This window comes from Molossus molossus, unplaced genomic scaffold (genome assembly GCF_014108415.1).
Source record: "Molossus molossus isolate mMolMol1 unplaced genomic scaffold, mMolMol1.p scaffold_m16_p_6, whole genome shotgun sequence".
Lineage (NCBI taxonomy): Eukaryota > Metazoa > Chordata > Mammalia > Chiroptera > Molossidae > Molossus > Molossus molossus.
Genome location: NW_023425399.1, coordinates 99,238,280 through 99,260,302, shown reverse-complemented (window position 1 = coordinate 99,260,302; position 22,023 = coordinate 99,238,280). Strand labels below are relative to the sequence as shown.

The 22,023-nt window shown below is 44.9% G+C and overlaps 1 protein-coding gene across 2 annotated transcripts in view; it reads left to right on the top strand.

Moving 5' to 3' along the window:
- MYO5B (myosin VB) overlaps positions 1-22,023 on the top strand; it is a 303,619-nt gene that overhangs the window by 134,567 nt on the left and 147,029 nt on the right. For both annotated transcript variants that reach the window (XM_036245270.1, XM_036245271.1), the window contains exons 3-4: positions 1,715-1,886; positions 5,386-5,530. In XM_036245270.1, coding sequence (XP_036101163.1) covers positions 1,715-1,886; positions 5,386-5,530 — 317 coding nt within the window. The remainder of the gene's footprint in view (positions 1-1,714; positions 1,887-5,385; positions 5,531-22,023) is intronic.

The following is a 22,023-nucleotide window of genomic DNA, read 5'->3' as shown; positions in this document are numbered from 1 at the left end:
AAATCCTTATAAGAATGGGATGAGAGGGGGCATTGATATTTATATTCTCTTACAGTTTGAGTGTTATCTCAGTAAATTGAGGCTGTGTTCTTAGAATGTCATGAAAGGCTTGTATAGAATAGTGATGCTTAAAATAATGAGCCACCTGTATCAGAACTACTTGGGGATTTTTTAAAAATTCAGGTTCCTGCTCTAGCCGGTTTGGCTCAGCAGTTAGAGCGTCGGCCTGCGGTCCTGAGAGACCCGGGTTCGGTTCCCGCTAAGGGCATGTACCTCAGTTGCAGTTTGTCCCCGGCCCTGGTCGGTTGTGCGGGTGGCAGCCACTCGATGTGTTCCTTTCACGTCGATGTTTCTCTCTCTCCCTCCCACTCTGCCTGAACAAAAAGTGGAAAAATGTCCTCGGGTGAGGATAAAAAAAAAAAAATTCAGGTTCCTGGGTCCCACTCTTGAACATATATTTGGGAAACTGTGTTTTTATAAGCTCTCAGATGATTCTTAAGAAACTATAAAAATGTAATATTCAGATAAAACATGGGAAGCAGTACAGTTTCTCTTCTTTAAATGTTTAAAAACACCACCATCTTTTTATTAATTATATGTATATATGTTTATACACATGTAATCAAAGTTATAAATATATCCTTTCAGTAAACTTATGTAGTCCAAGTGCTGTGCTAAGAGTTCAAGGATACATCTTGCACTTGAGATTTGAACTTAAGATGTGTAGTCGTTTTCCCTGATCTCTCTCTCTCACACACACACACACACACACACACACACACACACACACTGTTTCTCTCTCTCTCTCTCTCTCTCTCCCCCCACCCCCTACCCCTTCAAGCTCCTATTCAAAGTAAATTATTGCCCCAGAGTAGCTTGCTATTAGGTTACAGAAAAATATACGTACATTTTAGGGCACTGCGGAGGGTAGTTTGTCGGTTGCAAGGTAATCCAAATAAAAAGTGAAGAGGGCTGCCCCGGACAGTTTGGCTTAGCATTTAGAGCACTGACCTGTGAACGGAAGGGTCATAGGTTCAAATTCTCAGTCAAGGGCACATACCTGGGTTGTAGGTTCCATCCCCAGCCCTGTTTGGGGTCATGTAGGAGGCAACCAATTGATGTGTCTCTCACATCAATGTTTCTCTCTCTCTCTTCCCCTTCCTCCCTTCTACTCTATAAAAATTAATGGAAAAATATCCTTGGATGAGGATTAACAAAAACATCAACAATAAAAAAGAAGTGAAGAGGACATAGAGGGGATAAATGGTGATGGAAAAAATAAAATTGAGTTAAAAAAAAAAAAAGTGAATGTGTTGGTTGATGGGAGAGAGAGGAAAGACACACCAACATGCAACCAGGCAAATGAGTGGACGGGAGAAAGACCAGTATTCCTGTTGCAACTAGAATTAAAGACTCAGTAAGTATTTTCTTGTTGACAAGCAGAAGGCTTTGTGAAATCTAGTTGTGCTTCCTGAATTTCTTGTGTCCTTCAGTCCTTTACCGTGATACACTGGGGTTATCAGCAAATTTTCCACCTGGGCTGGTGTCTTATCCAACACAGGTATTTTGTTCAGTTTGCCTTTCTTTAAAACGCGGTATTTATCGTCATCACTAAGATCATGTTCGGATAGCGATACTAGCCAACAAGACAGGAATTGAGTACAGGCTAAATGCTTCATAACTCTGCCTTTTTGTGTCTGTTACTTGCATTTAGATTCAGGAATACCCCATTGATGTCCAAAGCAACCAGCTGCCCTTCTTACGGAATCCAGATATCTTGGTGGGAGAAAATGACCTAACTGCCCTCAGCTATCTGCACGAGCCTGCAGTTTTGCATAACTTAAAGGTCCGTTTCCTGGAGTCCAACCATATCTACACTTACTGTGGTAAGTGGGGGGCAGGGGCATCTGGGGGCTGCATGTGTTTGAAAGTGCTTATAATCTTTAGATTTTCTGTGTTAAACTACAATGGCTAAGAATCCTACTTTCACTCTCATTTGTATAATAAGCACCTCTCATCTGAGACCCTTGAAAGGTTTGCGATCAGTGAATGTGGCTAGTTAGGCCGCCCTCCTTCTCTTGGGGCCACTGGTGTTCATCATGGCTCAACCAGAAGGGTCCCACACTTTGTGGCTTGACTGGTTGGAGCCAGTCCTGGAGTCCTAGGAGAACGGTGTTTTGGCTCTGGTGTCTGCTCTCACTGCGGAACACACTCCTGTACCTATACCTGGCTTATGTTTCGTTTTCTCTTTGCGCAAGGGCTGCCTTTTTCTCTGACTGCTCACTTGCCCATGTACAAACATAGTGTGTGGTGCACATCGGTCCAGTTCATGAGCAGAAGCCATGGCACGTGCTTCCAACTAAATTCCTGGAAGGCTCTCATACTTGTTTTTCTAGAAAGTTCTCAGTTTCCCACATGCTAACGTTTGGTTTCTCTTTTTGGAGTGCGGTTGGGTGGTGAAAACAGAGCCCTGTGCACTGTTGTTGGGGGGACAGACATTTTAGGATCTGGCTGAGGAGTCAGGCTGGGAGCTTCTTCGTGGGGTTGTCCGGCTCTGCCTCAGAGCCTGGTCCTGTCTGTGATCACAAGCGAGGCTGCAGGGCACCAGGGACCTTTTCACTGAGATATTCCACCATGGTCTGGAATTGATCAGTTGGCTACTAAGTTAGGGTGAGCTTTCCTGCCAGATTTCAGTAGTGGTGAATAGCATGTTGATTTCAGCACTTGAGAGGTAGTTTTGCAAAAGTTCCTTCACCCCATTGGCCAGTGGGAGTTTTATTGGAAAGAAACCATCAATTGCCAGAGCCTTCAATAAGTTCTTTCTTTCAACAAGATTTTTAAAACTCTCCCCTGTTAGAAGAATGTGACAAATGATCATCAGCTTTACTTTAAAAAAAAATTTATCTTTGTTGTTGAAAGTATTACATATATCCCCACTCCCCCCCCGTTGACCTCCTTCATTTTTTATTTTTATTTATTATTACTACTTTTATTGTTGACATTATTACAGATGTCCCCAGTTTACCCCCTTCCCCCTCTCCACCCAGCCCCTGCTCGACCCCAGGCCTTCACCACACTATTGTCTGTGTCCATGGTTGTGCACTAAGTTCTTTGGTCAGCTTCACTTTTTAAAAGCATCCCCTCTATGAGAGGTTTGTTCTCTCTCTCTCCCTGTTGTATTTCCCCCTTTTAAATAGATTTTACCTTTAAAGCAGTTTTAGGTTCACAGCAACATAAATGGAAGTACAGAGATTTCCCATCCCCTTCCCCCTACATGCATAGGCTTCCCCACTATCAACATTCCAAGAGGGGTACATTTGCTATAATTGATGAACCCACAATGACACATCATTATCACTCAAAGTCCATAGTGTATATTTGGGTTCATTCTTGGTGGTGTACATTCTATGGGTTTGGGCAAATGTGTAATGACATGTATCTACCATTATGGTATCATAACAGTAGTTTCACTGCCTTAAAAGTCATCGGTGCTCTGCCTGTTCACCCTTCTCTCTCCATTAACCCCTGGCCACCACTGATCTTTCATACTGTCTCTATAATGTTGCCTTTTGCAGAACGTCGTGTGGTTGGAATCACTGTATGTAGTCTTTTCAGATTGCCTTCCTCCCCTTGGTGATAAGCATTTAAGGTTCCTCCATGTCTTTTCATATCTCCATAGCTCATTTCTTTTTAGTGCTGAGTAATAGTCCATTATCTGGATGTACTGCAGTTTATTTATCCATCACCCACCTGTTGAAGAACATCTTCGTTGCTTCTAAATTTTGATAATTATGAATAAAGCTGCTGCGAACATCCATATGCAGAGTTTTGCATGAATATACATTTTCAACTCCTTTGGATAAGTCCTGAGGCGTGTGAATGCTGGATCATAGGGCCTGAGTACGTTTAGTTTTGTAAGAACTGTGCACGTGGTTGGACCATTAGTGCACTCCCACCAGCAGCGAATGAGAGTTCCTGTTGCTCCACGTCCTCGTCAGCTTCTGATGTGCTCAGAGTTCTGGGTTTGGGCTGTTCTAATAGGTGTGTAGTGGCATCTCGTTGTTTTAATTCCCGTTTCCCTGTGACATGTGATGTGGAGCATCTTCTCAGATGCTTATTTGCCATCTGTGTATTTTCTTTGGTGAGGTGTCTGTTTATGTCTTCTGCCCATTTTTATTGAGTGGTTCATATCCTTATCGTTGAGTTTTGAGTTCTTTGTACATTTTGAATAATCTAGTCCTTTATCAGATGTGGGTTTTGCAAATATTTCTCCCAGTCTGTGATTTGTCTTCTCATTCTCCTGACTGTTTCTTCTCAGACGCTGGAAGGTAACACTGTGAAAGAGGTTTCCTGTTGGACGGTGACCTTTCTGTTCTTGTCTTCTCTTCCTCACACGTCCAGAAAAACCCCTCATGGGTTTGACATCCAGAATGTGCTAGATGTGAAAGGCAAAGGCATGGATTTCTATCTTATCTTGAAGATTGAGTTTGCTTCTTTTTTTCTCTTTTTCTATTCTCAAATATTTATTTACCTTACCCTCCTATAAAAGATCTGAAAGGCTAGAGGATTTACTGATTCTTCAGTCAACATGTATTTCTTGAGTCCATTATTGCAGTGTATCCTTTCAGGGACACAAAATGAAAAAAAAAAAAAAAAAGGTAAAATGAAAGAGAATACATGACATAATGTGATGTGAGATCATCAAAACTAGCCAACACTCAGTACTTAACTGTGTAAGGTGCTGGTCTAAGTGTTTCTCTCTCTCTCTCTCAATTATTTTATCCTCAGGATAACCCAGGTAAATGCAATTCTTATCCCCATTTTACAGGCCAGTTAACTGAGGCTGTCAGGTTAAGTAATCTGCCTAAGTCACCCATTATACGATTGACTAAGCCAAGATTTAACTTTGAGATATGTAAATTATGCTCCTTGTCCACAAGTTGTTGGTATTTTAATTAATATAACTGATACACAAATGAAAAATTAATAGTCCCTTTACTGGATTTTAATTCTGAGATGGCTTTTTAAGCCTAATACCTATTGGCAGAGTTAAGCATCTTCTGTCTGATCCTGCAGTATTTTGCACATATCTATTTTATGAATTCAATTTGTTGAGCATTTGTATGTGCGTTGGCGTGTGTGTGTGTGTGTGTGTGTGTGTGTGTGTGCGCATGCTAATTTATGCTCTAGAGTATTTGGAAACCTGTCCTGTCATTCTCTTCTCTACTAGGGCCCAGGACAGTACTGGCTAGGTACATAGATTGAGTTGAGTGATTGGGTAAGACTTCTCATTCTTTAGGTTTGGTGTGTATGAACAGGGAACTTTCTTAGCTGATGCTGGGGGCCATTGTGCTACCAGAATCTGACTGCATTGTCTGCTTTCAGGTATTGTGCTTGTTGCCATTAATCCTTATGAACAGCTGCCAATCTATGGACAAGATGTCATCTATGCCTACAGCGGCCAAAACATGGGGGATATGGACCCGCACATCTTTGCGGTGGCAGAAGAAGCCTACAAGCAGATGGCCAGGTAAGAACCACCTCAGCCCAGAAGTCTTCCTGGTGGGCGGGGGGAGGGGAGTGCAGACTTTGCTGCTTTTGCTCAGTGGTGGGAGTGGTGGTTCTAGAATTGAGGAAACATCTTCCAAACAAAACCAGCCCAGGTTCTAGTTCTTACCACATTTGTCATGTCTTTATTTTATTCTTGTGAACCTGAATGTAGGCTTGGAGAGCAGTGACTCCTTAGACGTATTTCATTGTTTGAGCAATGCAATAAATGCCTAGCATTTTATCTCTCTGACTTCCTTTTGGCCCTCTCTCCTCCCCTCCTGGTGTAATGAATCCATTTTATAATGTCACCATTCATTTATAGATCTCAGTGAAGCCTCCCTTCTGGAGCAACCGGGACTCTGACAACTTCTTGAGATACTTAGCATTTGGGGCTAAAATAGAAGTTTCCAATGAACAGTCATGCATAGTGGTTGCAGTGAAGTGAAGTTTAGCTACTTAGGTAGATCTCACTTTTGCCTTTCCCACCGCCATCCCCATCTTTGAAGGATAAGTACAGGTTACTTCTTCAGAAGGTGGGCTAGGTGGTTGTGTTAAGGTTCTCTAGGGAAACAGAACCACCGCGACGTGTGTGTGTGTGTGTGTGTGTGTGTGTGTGTGTGTGTACAGAAAGAAGTGGAGGATTTTTATTTTAAGGAATTAGCTCAAGGCTTGCAGGTGGAGACCCTGGAAAGAGTTGATGTTGCATTTTGAGTCTGAATGCAGTCTACTGGCAGAATTCCCTCTTTGGGAGAGGTCAGTATTTTTCTTGTATGGCCTTCGACTGATTGGATGAAGCCCACCCACATTATGGAGGGTAATCTGCTTTACTCAAAGTCTACTGATTTAAATGTTCATCTCATCTAAAAAATACCTTCACAGCAGTGGCTAGATTAGTGGTTGACCAAATGTCTGGGTCCTAGCCAACTTGACACAAAATTCACCACCACGGTGTTGGGCTTGGAACTCTTCAGGCATAATGTAGGGAAAAATAGTTTTACCAAAGTTTTAGTGGAAATGCATATTCCAGTTAACACTAAAATGCTGAATTCTTTTAGCCAAATCTTTCTTTCCACCTCTAAAGAAATCTGTGGAGCCCTGGCTAGTTTGGCTCAGCGGCTAGGGTGTCGGCCCATGGACCAGAGAGACCCAGGTTCAGTTCCCGTTAAAGGCACGTACCTCAGTTGCAGTTTGTCCCCAGCCCTGGTTGGGGTCATGTGGGTGGCAACCAGTCGATGTGTCTCTTTCACATCGATGTTTCTCTCTCTCTCTTCCTCCTTCTCTCCCTCTGGCTCTGTCTAAAGATAAATGCAAAAATGTCCTCGGGTGAGGATAAAAACAGAAATCTGTAGAGCTAGCAGCGCATATAGGAAAGTTCTTGAGTGGGGGCTGGGAGGACTGCTTAGACTAATTAGGGAGAGGCGTGATTGATTTCTGAGACAGGAGAATCCCATTTAAGGTGGTCTGTTTACTCAGTGGCTTTTCAAGTATAATTTTCAGCCCAATGAAAGTTACTATGACGGGAGGTTGTTTCATGGGCTTTCTTACTGTTTTATAATGTTTTATTGCTGACTGTAGAGATCAGTATGTAAAAGGTTGGCTTCATTATGGTTATACACTGGCCATATCCAAAATAAGCAGTCATTAGAGAACTAAACAATTTAATAAATACAGTGATCTTCAACCATTTTATTTCTCCAAAATGTGGTAAGAAACTAGGGAGATAAAATGTTTGCAACTTTTGACCTCTTGAATACCAGAAGAAGTTCCACATACCATATTAATATGCTAATTAATATTAATACTATATTAATAGGGCTTGAGTAAGAGTCACTTAGCTGGTGCAACCTGTTGATGCACACCTCCTAACTGAAAGGTCGGTTCAAGGTCAGATCCACGGAGAGAAGAATGAGTTTTGATGTGTTGTAGCCCACGGTCTCGCTCATGTATTAGTGTTGGAGGTCGAGTGTATGGCACAGTGGAGGGAGACATGGGGTCTGCACAGGCTTCTGTGCCTTGGGAGAATCAATTACGCTGAGTCTTCTTTTGCTTCTTGTGAAAACAGCTATCTTTCCTCCTTTACAGAGTGGTTTTTTTATAGTTCTAACGCGACGCTGAGTGGCTTGGTTCTGATGACTTCCTACCATGCCAAACGTTCCGGCAGCTCTCCAAGACTGTCCTTTCACGAATGCTAGTGATATCTGATTGTTTTTCATCCCGTTCTCCTATCTTAGCCAGTTGCACTTAGATGTATCAGAAGTTGCTGCTCGTTATCAAAGATTTCTTGAGGTCCCTCCATAGCTTTGAGAATCTCCTAGCCTCCAGCTTTATTCACATTCTAGCTTCTCTTGACTAGATGGCCCCGTTCAATCCCTTCTGGGCCTGAAGCGGGGCCCATAATTATTCTACACTTGGGTTATCTCACTTTTTTGGGTCCTTGTTCACACCCATTAGAAGGAAGGGAATGTGGGCACCCAGGGTGGTGGTGATCGGATCTTGCTTAGGGCAATGCACTTGATGATTAAGGGGTTTGAATGTTCAGTTGGACTAGGATTTGCTCCTATGGGTTTTCTTTAAGGTTTTAAAGTTTATACAAATTTTACCTGCTGAGTCCCAGGGGGTAGCCAAATAATTTTGTTGAAATTCGTAAGCAATTTTTGCACACGAATGTGCATTGGAAGTATAAGACCAGCACATGTGGCCACAGGAGAGAGCTATTTTTGAATGTTCTGTTGTCAGCAGCTCAGGGGTTCTGTTATTGATCTTAGAGATGCATTAGAAGAATCCTTGCTATGCAAAGAAAGAGGAGACCCACTGGTCAGATGCAGGGCAAGTTTCTGCTGTATTTCCAATATGGGCCTTCTCTGTCAATTTCGAATACTAGGACACATTCATTTAGCAATACTTGCCGACTGTGTGTTGTACTTTTCCTGACTCATCAGTGGTTATTGAAATAATTATGTGATTCAAGTGGCACAGTGTGCATTGAATCGGAGCCTCTGTAACAGCTGGGTGGAATCAAGGGCGGGAGAAACGAAAGCGACAGCTTCCCGTCTTTGGAGGCTATGCCTCAGTTGGCCTTAGACTCAGCGATTCTTCCTCCTGCTTCAGTGGGGACTGGATTTTCTTTCTCGATGTGGCTCAGTGGGGGACTGTCCATCTCTTGATGCTGCATGTGGGTGGGTGAGTGGACTCTGTGGAAACTCTGAGGGTTTACACAGAGCCCTGCTGTGCTGGAGGAAAAGAGGAGGTGATACAAGAAGAGGATTTATTTACTGTCTATATTCCTGTTGGACTCACCACGCCTAGGTCAGAGTACATAGAGGTTCACAGGGAGGAAGGTTAAAATAGTATGAAACGTCAGATTCATGAATTTTGTCCTTAGCATAGGAACCCGTGAGAAAGGAGACTGACCTCCCCTGCTTGCTTCCTTACTTCTCCTCCCTCCCAGTCCGAGATCCAGAGCGTGCCCTCCCTCGTTTTACCTGCCCCAGCTCCAGCCTCAGCTCCTACGCTAAATCCTGTCAGGGAACACGTGTGAAGTACCAGTGATTTGATAGTCTCTTTACTGAATGAACACTGAGAAATGTAAGACCTCTCCCCACTTTTTAAGGAGCTCACAGTGAGGTCGGAGAGAGAAAACATAAGTAGGCTGAAGAGCCTGTAACTGTAGGAATTATAAATAGAAGCCATGCATTGGGGGGGGGGGGGTATTTGCATTGAGTTTGGCCCAAGAAAACTAGGATTTAAGCTGGATCTTGGTGAAATGGTAGGATACATAGTGTGAGAAGAAGGCATCTAGGTGGGTGGGATAGAGTGATCATAATCTCAGCCAGTGCGGTCAAACGGTGTGGTCACAAAACCACAGTGACACACTGTTTCTGTGTTCACTAGGATGTCTGTCTGTACTTGAAATGAGATAAGAACAGGTGTTGGCAAGTATGCAGAGAAATTAGAATTCTCATACACTGCTAGTGAAAATATAAAATGGTGCAGCTGCTTTGTAAAGTAGCCTTTCAGTTCTTCAAGGTTAAACAATAGAGTTACCACATAACCCAGCAGTTCCACTCTTAAATACGTACCCGAGAGAAATGAAAACATGTTTGGGCAAAAACTTGTACACAAATGTTCATGGCAACATTATTCACAAGAGCCAAAAGGTAAAAACAGTGTACATACCCATCAGTTGTTGAGTGGATAAACAACGAGAGGTATACTCACACAATGGAATACTATTTGGCTATAAAAAGGAACAAAGTGCTGATATGTGCTACCACATGGATGAACCTTGGAAACATTATACTAAGTGAAAGAAGCCAGACACAAAAGACCACATCTAGGGATGGGGCAAAAGTAGGCATACAGTTGTGAGTATGCAAAACACAGTTTATTCTTTTTTTAAAAATTAATTAATTTATTTTTATTAATTAATTAATTTTTGTTACAGATGTTTCTCCTCCCCCCCCACTGATTTCCCCATCCTCATCCCTCCCCGCCCTGTCCCCAGCTTTGTTGTCCATGTCCATTGTACATGCATCCATGCATATAAGTTCTGTGGTTTATCTCTCCCCCACCACCCCCTCATCTGGAGATTGTCAGTCTGTACCCCACTTCCACATCTCTGGGACTACCCCATTCCTCAGACCGTTATGTTCATTATATTCCACAAATAAGTGAGATCATATGATACTTGTCTTTCTCTGTTTGGCTTGTTTCGCTTAGGATAATACTTTCCAGGTCCCTCCATGTCGTCTCAAAGGATAAGAGATCTTTCTTTCTTACAGCTGCATAATACTCCATTGTGTATATGTACCAACTGCTTTTTTATCCATTCATCTACTGATGGACATTTGGGCTGTTTCCAGATCTCAGCTATTGTAAATAGTGCTGCTACAAACATGGGGGTACATATATTCTTTCTGATTGGTGTTTCAGGCTTCTTAGGGTATATTCCTAGAAGTGGGATCACTGGGTCAAATGGAAGTTCAATTTTTAATTTTTCGAGGTAACACCATATTGTTTTCCATAGTGGCTGCACCAGTCTGCATTCCCACCAGCAGTGTACTAGAGTCCCCTTTTCTCCACACCCTCGCCAACACTTGTTTGATGATTTGTTGATGGCAGCAATTCTGACAGGTGTGAGGTGATACCTCATTGTTGTTTTAATTTGCATCTCTCTGATGATTAGTGATGTCGAGCATTTCTTCATATGTCTCTTAGCCATTTGTATGTCCTGTTTGGAGAGGTGTCTATTTAGTTCCTCTGCCCATTTTTTAATTGGGTTCTTTGTTTTCCTTTTGTTGAATTGTATGAGCACTCTAGATATAGGAAATTAACCACTTATCTGATATATCATTGGCAATTATGCTCTCCCATAGAGTGGGTTGCCTTTCCATTTTGATGATTGTATCTTTTGCTGTGCAGAAGCTTTTGAGTTTGATGTAGTCCCATGTGTTCATTTTCTCCTTTGTTTCTATTGCCTTAGGTGATGTATCAGTGAAAATTCTGCTGCGTATGATGTCTGAAATTTTGTTGCCTACATTTTCTTCTAGAATTTTTATGGATTCATGAGTCACATTTAAGTCTTTTATCCTCCCTGACCAGTTTTGCTCAGTGGCTAGAGCGTTGGCCTGCGGTCCAGAGAGACCCAGGTTCGGTTACTGCTAAGGGCATGTGCCTCGGTTGCAGTTTGTCCCGGCCCTGGTTGGGTTGTATGGGTGGCAGCCACTCAATGTGTCCCTTTCACGTCGATGTTTCTTTCTCTCTCTCTCCCTCCCACTCTATCTGAACAAAAAATGGAAAAATGTCCTCGGGTGAGGATAAAATAAATAAATAAATAAGTCTTTTATCCATTTTGAGTTTATTTTTGTGTATGGTGTAAATTGATGGTCTAGTTTTATTTATTTTTTGCATGTAGCTGTCCAATTTTCCCAACACCATTTATTAAAGAGGCTGTCCTTACTCCACTGTATGTTCTTGCCACCTTTGTCAAATATTAATTGAGCATATTGCCTTGGGTCCATTTCTGGGTTCTCTGTTCTGTTCCACTGGTCTGTATGCCTGTTCTTGTGCCAGTACCAGGCTGTTTTGATTACAGTGGCTTTGTAGTATAACCTGAAATCACAGTTTATTCTTGTATGATTTATTTGTATTGCACGTGTAAGCCTTCTTTTGCCTGCCCACTGTATTATATGGGTCCATTGATATGAAATATCCAGAATAAGCAAATTTACATGAACAGAAAGTGGATTAGTGGCTGCCTAGGGCTAGAGGTTTGTGGGGAAATGGGGAGTGATTGCTTATGAACATGGTTTGGGGGGGGGGGTATGAAAATGTTCTAAAATTGATTGCGGTGATGGCCGTACAACTCTGCAAATGTGCTAACACCCTTGGAACTGTGTACTTTAGAATGGGTGAGTTCTGCGTTCTGCGAATAATATCCCCCAAAAGCTATTATAAACAAAAGGGTGTGGTCAGGGAGCAGGAAAGTCGAGCTGCATGATGAGTGGGTCTGAGGGAGAGTTGTGGACGGTACAGTTAGAGACAGGGTGGGCCAGACTGGAGGGCAGAGTGAACTTTGGGGGGAAAGTAGGTTCTATTAACAGAGGGTACAGAGATGGTCAGATGAGTTTGGGAAACCCTGGATTAATCCAATGGAACAGTCTTGCCTGAAGGCAGGGCTTCTCGGAGCAGTTAGTGGGCACGCGTGCGAGCCGCCAGGATGGATGTGCAGTAGGCTGGGTTTGCAGGTCATATTCAGACACAACACTGTGTTCAGGGATTCTCTCAGGGGACTAATGTTCTGTGCAGCAGTCTTTGGGAAATGCTGGCCAAGAGGAATGGAAACATTTGAGCTTGTTAGAAAAGACACAAGGGATGCTCAGGGAACAGTGTTTCTCTGATGGGCCCTATTTCATATCGAAATTTCCCTTCTCCACATTCCTGTATCATTTACAAGGATGAGAACATCTTCTCATGAGAAGCTTAGATTCTCGTGGAAATAACTGGTCTGTTGTAAACACGCTCTGTGTAAAGAATGAGGGAATGAACGATCAAGTGTGAAACCAGATGGCACGTGGGATGTTCTGGTTCCTGTATCACCGGCACTGAACCCTAGGGCATATGATTGACATTCAAAGAAGAATAGGAAGACTCAACGCATTAATGCATTTCGTTTTCAGGACCACCCAGTGAGAGTAGTTATCCGCTCATCCAGATGAGGATAGAGACTTAAGGATGCCAGTCAATTCTCCAAGGTTGTGAGGATGGTAAATGGGTGAAGCTGGAATCAAACGCAGTCTGTCTGCTGAGATGCCCCGCCTTTGCTGAGAATCAGTACTGCCTCCCTCAGTGGTACCTGCCGACTGGTCCACATTGTCTTCTGAAGAACAGAGTGGACTGTGTCCTCAGGGCATCATGAGGGCCAAGAGACCTTTCCCCTCAATGGTTGAACTGTGTCTAAGGTTCCACAGTGAGACTAGAGTTTAGGTGCATTTTCTAGCTTTGTTGTTAGGACGGAGCCATTTCTTTGGGCTTAGCAGGTCTGATCCCTGTTTTGAGCTGTTTGTTTGTCTTGAAAGAGAGTGAGGATGCTGCAAAGCAAATTTATTTGCTCAGGTAGTCAAAGTAATTGAGCACACGCATTTCCATCTGGCTCTGCTGTGTTGCAAAGCGGACTAGTCATGAAAAATGGGGCTTCGATTGCCAGGGAAACCAGGGAGGGGCATGGAGCTGGCAGGGGGCAGACAGACCAGGGGGTGGGTGCTACCTGGAGATGGGGGGGAGCTCCTGGAGAGAAAGCCTGTGCTCACTGTAGGGAGGGGCCCTAATTCCCGATCCCGATCGGGTCCCACAAGTGTGTAGTTGGAGAGACTTTGAAAACCTTCCAGGGGAGCAGTGTGGAAAATGAGTGTCCACCGTGAAAAAGGGACTCCCCAAAAATCGAGAAGCATTTCACTTCTGTAAACAGGAGGAAGAGAGTTTGAGGATGAAGGAATGAGTGGAAGAGAGTCTGGCCTCTGTTGCCTTGACGACCGAGAGCGAGGCCATTGGCTCCTTTCAGGGCAGGAGACAAATTCCCGACCATGGAAATGTGTTGCCGAAGGAGAGGAAATGAGGTGACAGTTTCCACTGATGGAGGTCAAAACCCCCAGAAACCCCAAAATGGAATCAACAGTGTTACCTTCTTAGTCACTGGGTGGGACCCCCTGGGGTGTATGACAGTGGACTTTTTAGGATGTCTTAGGCGAAAGACTCTGGAACTTGCATCTTTGGGAAAATAATTTTTAAAAAGAATTATGCATAGGTGATTGAAATTCACATTTTGCTTTGAGATCAAGTCCCAATTAGAACAGTGCCAGATTCCTCTTCACTTTGTGCTGTAAGGGGTGTGTTGTTCTGGGTGGTTGTACAGTTTGGGGGAAGTTCAGGATGTGGAGTATTTTCTGGTTGAGCCTCGTGTTTTCAGTGAGAGAACATCATCGTGCCGGTGGGGCAGAGCCCAGGTTTGGTTTTCTGTAAGTTGTTTGCCATACAGGAATGTCCAGGAGTCTGTCCCAGTAATGTTGTCTCGCCCACCTGTTGTGTGTCTGTGGGCAAACCGTTGGGCCTCTGTGGTTCTCAGTGTCCCCACCCTCAGAGGGGGACTTGGACCCAGTGAGAAGTCATGAGGAACCTTGGGAAGCCCTTCAGCACGGCAGAGATCGGGGAGCGAATGTGGAAGCTGACGGTTGCTTCGTTGGACGTCCTTGATACCGTGAGTGACGGAACCGCTGGGGAGGCCGGTCCTTAGGGAGCGATGACTTGCTGAAGTTTTACGGTCCGTTCTGAAACCATGACTTCCATCAACCTGACTTTTGGAGGAAGTTTTGTTTTTCTTTCCATTCATTATGATTTCAACTCAGGACCAGGGACAGGAGATGCTTGAGATGTCTGCACATGGGAACGACTTTTAATTTCCTCTCTGGCATTATCTTTTCTTTCTGGAACATGCCTGAGTAGTTCCTCTTTGTTCACAGGGTTGCTCTGTCTCTCTCCCCTGTGCTCTTCACTGTGTCCACTGTCCCCTGCTCTCCTCGGTCTCCTCTCCTCTTGCCCAGCCGTGTCCGCACTCACCGGTCACCCTCCTCCAGGGGTGCCATCAGCTCAGTTCTTTATAGTCTCTTAGATGGTATCATTCTCTATATTTCTACCTATCATGTTTAAAATTCTAGTTTTATCGTTTAGCTTTCTGAGTGTAGGGGGAAGTTATTTAATTGTGCAGTGAAAGTCGCTAACGACATCCCTATATTCAAATAAATTGATGAGTATATGTTTCCTTTTTTTAAGACTGTGAGGTCAGAAAGAAATGGGACTGGACCGTTTCCTTGGCCTAACTTCTGTGACACTGCAGAGGTCATGAATCTTGCTAAGAATTGCTGATCTGCACGCTTGTGAAGTCCCAAATCAAATATCATAGAGATGAAAGCTATTTCAGTTTATTAACATTGACTCTTTTTAATCTGGGGAGTCACAGCCGGCTAGAAAGGAGAGGGCCTGCGGTCGTCTGGTAGACATTGGTTGCACTGGAAGAATGCAGGGAGACCATGTCCCGGCTGCTGGCCCTTTGGGTGCTGCTTGGCCATCCCAGTACAGGTAACTGTCTTGCAAATGTACCCCTTTCCAACAGATTCTGTTGTCGGGAATTTCTCTGTGACATGGTGCTCTCCATTTGTTTTCACCCGTGGGTCTGAGCTGTGTCCTGCGCAGCTGTACGGACGTGGCATTTTCTTACACCCGGCGCCCTCGCTGCCGTGTGCCCTCCTCTCCCCAGCTCTGGGCAGAACATCCTGGCTGCCACAGCCGTTCCTCCTGAGCGTGGTTTTCAGACCCTGTCCCATGGCCGTCTCCCCAGGGCACCATCTGGCCGTCCTCTCTGATGTGGGTGGTCTCAGATGTGGGCCTGCCAGGTGGGGGAGGGGTTCCTTTCTCAGGCAGAGTTTCTGTCAGAGGAGCCTCTAAATGCACTGATTTCTGGAAGGCATTTCAGTTGTTGACTTTTAACAGTTTGCAAGCTGTTAAATTTCTGTTCCCCTCTCCCCCACCCACATAAGCACAAGAACTATTTATTACAGCTTTAATGAGATTGAACGTACCAACAATAAATGCTGCATATTTAAGCCGCACTTACACACATTAGATTGCACAGACAACTGGACACATTTTGACGAATGTACGCACCTGTGAAACCACCGCCACCGTGTCGATAGTGAACGTTTCCTTAACTCCTCTGTTTCTTGTGTTTCTTTGAAACCCATCCCTCCACACCAGGTAACCACTGATCTACTTCCTGTCACTATAAATTCGAGCTTCTCTAAGATATGCTGCCCCTATTCTGCACTTATGCAATTGATTTTTAATGTGCGGAGCAGGATTAATAGTTATCGGTGTTAAATCTCACCTTTTGTCCCTGTGTTCCATTAGTTCAGCACGTGTATCTTTTTGAAGCCTGATTTTTGCATCTGATATATCAGGTCTCCCTGGCTTGATGCATGTGCGAATTTAACAAATCTGGTGCCTCTGTTCTTACCCATCATGCAGTGTTCGTGGATGGATTTTGATAAGATGCGGGGCAGCTGTTCTTAGTCTGGGTACTAATAATTTAGCTTGATAGAACTAAAAATGTACTCAGGTATTTGCCTGTATTTTACAATCTTGTTAAAACCTGTGTACACTGGGTTGGACAGACATGATTTTCGGGGTGCTCATGTCTGAGGAGGTGATCTGCACAGACCCCCAACCTCAATGCTTTCCCATCTTTCGCCCTGGTCAAATTTTCACTAAAGGCACCTCCATGCCCTCAAATGAGACAAGAGGGTGAGTACGTGCACTTCCCTTTTGAGGTTATCGTAAGAAATACACAGGTTCAAGCATGTGAGGGGCCAAGCAGAGATCCCCGAGCTGGCGGTGCCTGTGACCCGAGCCCTGTGGTCACCACACACCGTTCTCCTTACACAGCCTGTGCTGATGTCCAAGTCAACTTGACGCCCCACATGGGTGTCTTTTGGAATTCATAGTGATGGTGACATGTAAGATGTAGTTTTTCAAGGTGTCTGAAATAATTTCCAGTGTAAAAAGCTAATAAAATGTGAAGCCTGGCAGGATGAAATGGCTTGTCTATTTACATCTAGTAATGCCTTTCACGCCATGGTAACCACTCTTTCTTTTTCAACTGCACTTCGACGGTGAGATCCTAGAAGACAGAGCGGCTGTAAATGGTCCGACACGGTGCCGAGGTTCAGTGGGAAAGGAAAATGCCAGGAATGAGGCAGCTTGGTGTCCAGGGACAAGTCTGCCCAGGTTCCCAAAACATAGCTGTGTGGCCTTGGCGAGTTCCTGAACTTGACCTCACTGTGTTCCAGCGTCTGCATCTGTACAATGGGGCTAAATACAGTGTCTAACTCAAAGATTGTTAGAATTCAATGAGTTGAGAAATGAAAAAAAACAAAACACAAAACACAAAACCTTAGAATGGGTACTGGTACAGAGTAACTGTTCAATTAAATTTCTGATATACGTAGTGGTGGTGGTAGCAATAATACTGATGATAAGTAATATGTGATAACTGTCACTGATTTCAGAGTGTCCAAAAGGAAGTCATGCTGGTAGAAGAATCCAGCACTAAGTGGGATTCCTTCTGAGAACAGCTAGTCCTTCAGGGCCAAGTGAATAGTGTAAGGAAGGCAAGTTCCTGTGATTAGCAAAGTTCCTTTGGGCTTTTTTATGGGTCTCTGTTTGCAATTAGAATTATAGAAGTTGACAGTTGGTTACCAGTCCATCTGGTGGAAATATAGCATCAACTCTGTTATGTTTAAAGTTACTTATTGTCATATACAGAAAACCAACACCTTTCAGTTTTGCACAGAGAGTGCCCAGTCCCTAGAACGGTGTGGACACCGCTGCCCTTTTGGTGGCGCCATCCGTAAGTTCAGGGAAAAAGCACGTTACATTGTGGGACCCAAACAATTGCTCATTTGTTTTAGAGCCAGTTGCCTGACTGGCAGCCTGCCAGATACCACCGACCAGCCGTGTGGTGGAGGCCAGAGAGCGTGTTCTCACAAGTGGATAGAAGTGAGACTTGCTCACGTCTGGTGCCTGCGGCGGTGAGTCAGGTGGTTAGAGCAGTGGTCTTCAAACCACTGGGCACATCCGATTTTGGAAGACGATTCATTGGAGTGAGGGGAAAAGTATTAGGACTTTATTTTTTCACATTCTTTAAGATTTTAAATAACTATCTTTTATAATGTGCACAGTAGATTAGTGTGCTGGCAGGGAAAGTGATTTATGAATACATATTCAAGGGAGCATGCTCAATTTTCCTTAGTGATAGGGGTGCATGTTCAAAAGAGTTGACAAGGTTGGTGTCCAGGGCAGCATCTAAAGCCACAGATGAAGTAGTCTATATGGATTAGTCATGGTCCACAGAGGAGAAACTGTCGCCCAGCCACCTGCTGTGGTTCTTGTTAGTGTGCTACAATGGGAAGAAGGCGAAAGAAGGTGTTTAGCTCAGTGTAGCCCATCCCCGTCATAGGAGACATGATTAGGAGTGTGTGGCCATTGTCCTCGGTCAGTGTCATTGTTCTAGACTGGGTTAAAGAGCACTACTTTTTGCCCTGGCAGGTTTGGCTCAGCGGTTAGAGCGTTGGCCTGCGGTCTGGAGAGACTCGGGTTCGGTTCCCGCTAAGGGCACGTACGTACTTCGGTTGCAGTTTGTCCCCGGCCCTGGTCGGTTGTGTGGGTGGCAGCCACTCGATGTGTCCCTTTCACGTCGATGTTTCTCTCTCTCTCTCTCTCCCTCCCACTCTATCTGTACAAAAATTGCAAAAATGTCCTCGGGTGAGGATAAAAAAAAATAAAAAATAAAAAAAAAAGAGCACTACTTTTGCATTAGGGTGAAGGTGTACAACAGTGGACGGTGCTTTGGCTTAAGGAAAAAGAGAGATCCTTGTGAATATTGTTTATCATGGAGATAAAGAGTTAAAATTGAATCCAGTACTTGACTGGCTCTGCTCTTGCCCATGGATGGAGTAAGCAGAGGTTCCCCTAAATGGCTCTGCACAGGAATCACTGTGGACACCACCCAGTCCCACCCCCGACGTGACTGAATCAGAATTGCACATCATCTGTATTTTTTGAAGCTCAAGGATCAAGTCTTTGGACCAGTGTCTGGGAAACTTTGAGAGAGGATGATTATCTGTGATTTCTGGGATCCAGAACTGGCGCTCCCTAAAGTATCTGCGTCACAAGTTCTAACGGTCTCTCCGTTCCTGAAGCTCTGCTTGGTTGCTCCTGACATTGCAGAGTGAATTAAGGATCAGGGAGTGGTTTTGATCAAGGAAAGAAGTCGCAGAATTTGAAAGTGTGTTTAGAAGGTGCAGGATCCTTTAGTGTTAGTAGATGCCTGGTCTCTTCTGCCGTGATTCTCAACCCTGGCTGCCCAGACAATCACCGGGAAAGTTTCAAATTACCCGTGCCTAGGCCTCCCCCCTGAGTTTGAGTTAATCAGATGGGGCTCAGGTGTTGATACCCAGATGCTGTCTGTGAGGCAGAAAGGGAACTTTGCCGAAACCACCTGTGTAGCTCAGCTAGTCCACGTGCTCTCTGCCGAGAGCAGGGCCTTGGGCAGGGAGGGACCTCTGCTGGGCACGAGGCACGTTTCAGACAGCCTGCGGTGAAGCTGCCTGTCCTGGGGAGAGCCCTACGTGTACGTCCTTCAGAACCTGGTGGACGCAGTTCCAAGCAAAGGCTTTGGGAGCCTGCCTGGCTCCCGCCCCCTAGAGATCGATGATGTTGGACGCCAGAGGAGGGGCACCATGGCCAGAAGATGATGGAAACTAATTCAGTCCTATGGATTCCCAGAACTAGAGAACGAAATGCTTCAGGATCGATGACCTGCTTTAAAAAAGATGTCCTTTTTAGTTAAAAAAGGGAATTAACCTTCTTTAGAAAAGCAATACTAAGAGTACTGAGAATTATGGGATGTCCTTTTAGAAAATGCCTCACACCTAGTGGCGGAGGGAAAGAGCAGGGAAAATCCTAGCCCCCGCCACTTCTCCAGTCAGACCCTACCTAGCTCAGAACCGCTGTACCTCTAACTTCGTGTTTGCTGGGAGGGTGTCGAGAACATGTTAATACAGGTGTCTGAACTGTGTGGAGTCTAGCTGAATTTTGTTGAAATTTATAGTACCAATCTTTATTTAGGATATTGAGGATTAGTACACAAGGTGGGGCAAAAGTAGGTTTGCAGTTGTTCATATGGAAAATAATACAGTAATTAATAAATAATAATACAAGAATAAACTCTGTTTTGCTATTCACAACTGTAAACCTACTTTTGGCCCACCTGTGTTCTGGTTCCAGTTTGTTCTGCTTCCCCACTGGGTCACTGGGCCCTAACGTGTTATTCCTTATGTCTTTGCCCGTATTGACCCGTCATCGTTAGAGTTCAGGTGTATGAACTTGAGCTCAGCGGGCTGGAGCAGAGACGTCTCTTCCCATTTGTGTGAGATTATGTTGACTATTCTGTTCATTCTACTTCCTTATTATTGCAGAGCCCCTTGTTCTATTCTGTAGAGTATGTGTTCGTGAGGTGCACAGGAGGACTAAGATCTCCTCGCGTGAAATCGGAAGGCTTTTGAGGTCAAATCTTTTACAATAGGGATTCGTTTTTCAGAATTTTCAGTGTTGTGGTCCACAGTCCTCTGGAAACTTCTAAGGCCCTCAGGAGATGGTGTTCTGCTGTTTGAAACTCAGAGGTGAGCCGACAGTGGCTGCCACCCAGTTCCTGCCTCGCTCCTGGAGCGGCTGCCCAGAGCCTGCTCGGGGGATACTCCGCTAGTCCTTTCTTCTCCAAGCAGAACTCTTCCTGGTCTGGCTAGCACTCTTCATGTGACAGGTCACCATTCCAGTTTGTCAAAATAGCCTATGAAATGTGGCCTCCATCACTGAGCCCGGAGTCTAGGTCTAGGCTTAATAGAGGAGGAGACTGTGGCCCTCTCCTGTTCTCCTGGGAAAATGTAAACCCTTGGAAGGCCTCATTCATAGAAATGTACTACTAATTTCTCACCGTGATGGTTGGTAGTGAGTCAACCAATACTCCAGCGCTTCTCACGTGGACTGTGGTAAGATGACAAGCACGGCGTGGGCTGATCCTGGGAGGGCGGCTGTGGCCCCCGCCAGATCACACAGCTAACATCAGTGTCCTGGAGCACCAGGCCTCCTGGCCTCCAGCGCCCCTTCCTCTCTGACTGCATTGGGCCAGTGACGCCGTGTTCTTGGAACTAATCAAAGATGTCTTTCCTATCATGGTGCTAAATCATCAAAGTGACTTTTCACAAGACATCATAGACATTTCGGTCAATGAAGGACCACGTATATGTCGGTGGCCCCCTAGGCTCGGAGCTGAAGGAGTCCTCGCTGCCGATGCCGCAGCACAGGGCACGGGTGTGGTGAGGCTGGCGCGAACAAGCCCGCCGCGCTGCCAGGCGCGTGACTGCAGCACCTACAGTGCATACAGCACGGAAGGTCGGGAATGGTGAACAGCCGGGTTACGTGTGTATGTGTTATCTTAGAAGGGACTCTTTCTAAGTACTGAGTTTGCTAGAAAGCAGTCCGCCCTGTTACGCTGGCAGCCACCTCATACAGCCTGTGCTTACCGCCTCTCTCCATGGCATCATGTCTCCTTGCGCTTGATTTAACCTCGTGGGTCTTTGTGCAGTGGCAGGCTTGCGGCCTGGGAGCAACAAGCTAGACCGTAGAGCCTGGGTGTGTAGCCAGCTACACAGATTGTCTCGGTTTGTGTGAGTTCACCTGTGATGATTGCCCGACAATGGATTTCTGAGCACGTGGTGCGTGACTAGTGTGTGAGACCGTTTTCCAGGGACGTGGTTAGCTGGAATGCTGACCTCTAACAGCCCACAGCGTGGAACAAGTGAGTTTGAGTGAGAGGGTGGTGTGTTCTAGACCAACACACAGTAGCCAGCACAGGAAAGGCAGCTGTGGCTGGGTTCTGGAACACTGTGAAAACCAGAGGAGGCGGACTCGAGCCCTGAGTAGCTTGTGCCCTGTCGTTGGTACTTTAGTAACAACCCTTTAGCCCATCTTTTTAAAGCTATAAAGGAAAATACTAAGAAAAACGGTGACTTCTACCACTTTATCTTGTGTAATAGGTTAGAGTTCTCCACTAACTTGGGGAGGGCCTGGGGTGGGGCGGGGGCTGGGTGGAGGGGGACAGAGGAGGGGGAAGGGGGACATCTGTAATACCGTCAACAATAAAATTTAAAAAATGATAATAGTATATTTTAAAAGTGTGTTTAGGAACTTTTCATTTTTCAAATGTCAGCCAGGTTTGATTTGGGGCTCTGTTGTGTCTGTGTTTGATTTACTGTCTTCTCTCCCAAGCAGAGAATAAATGACTCTGGAGTGTAACATGGTCTCACA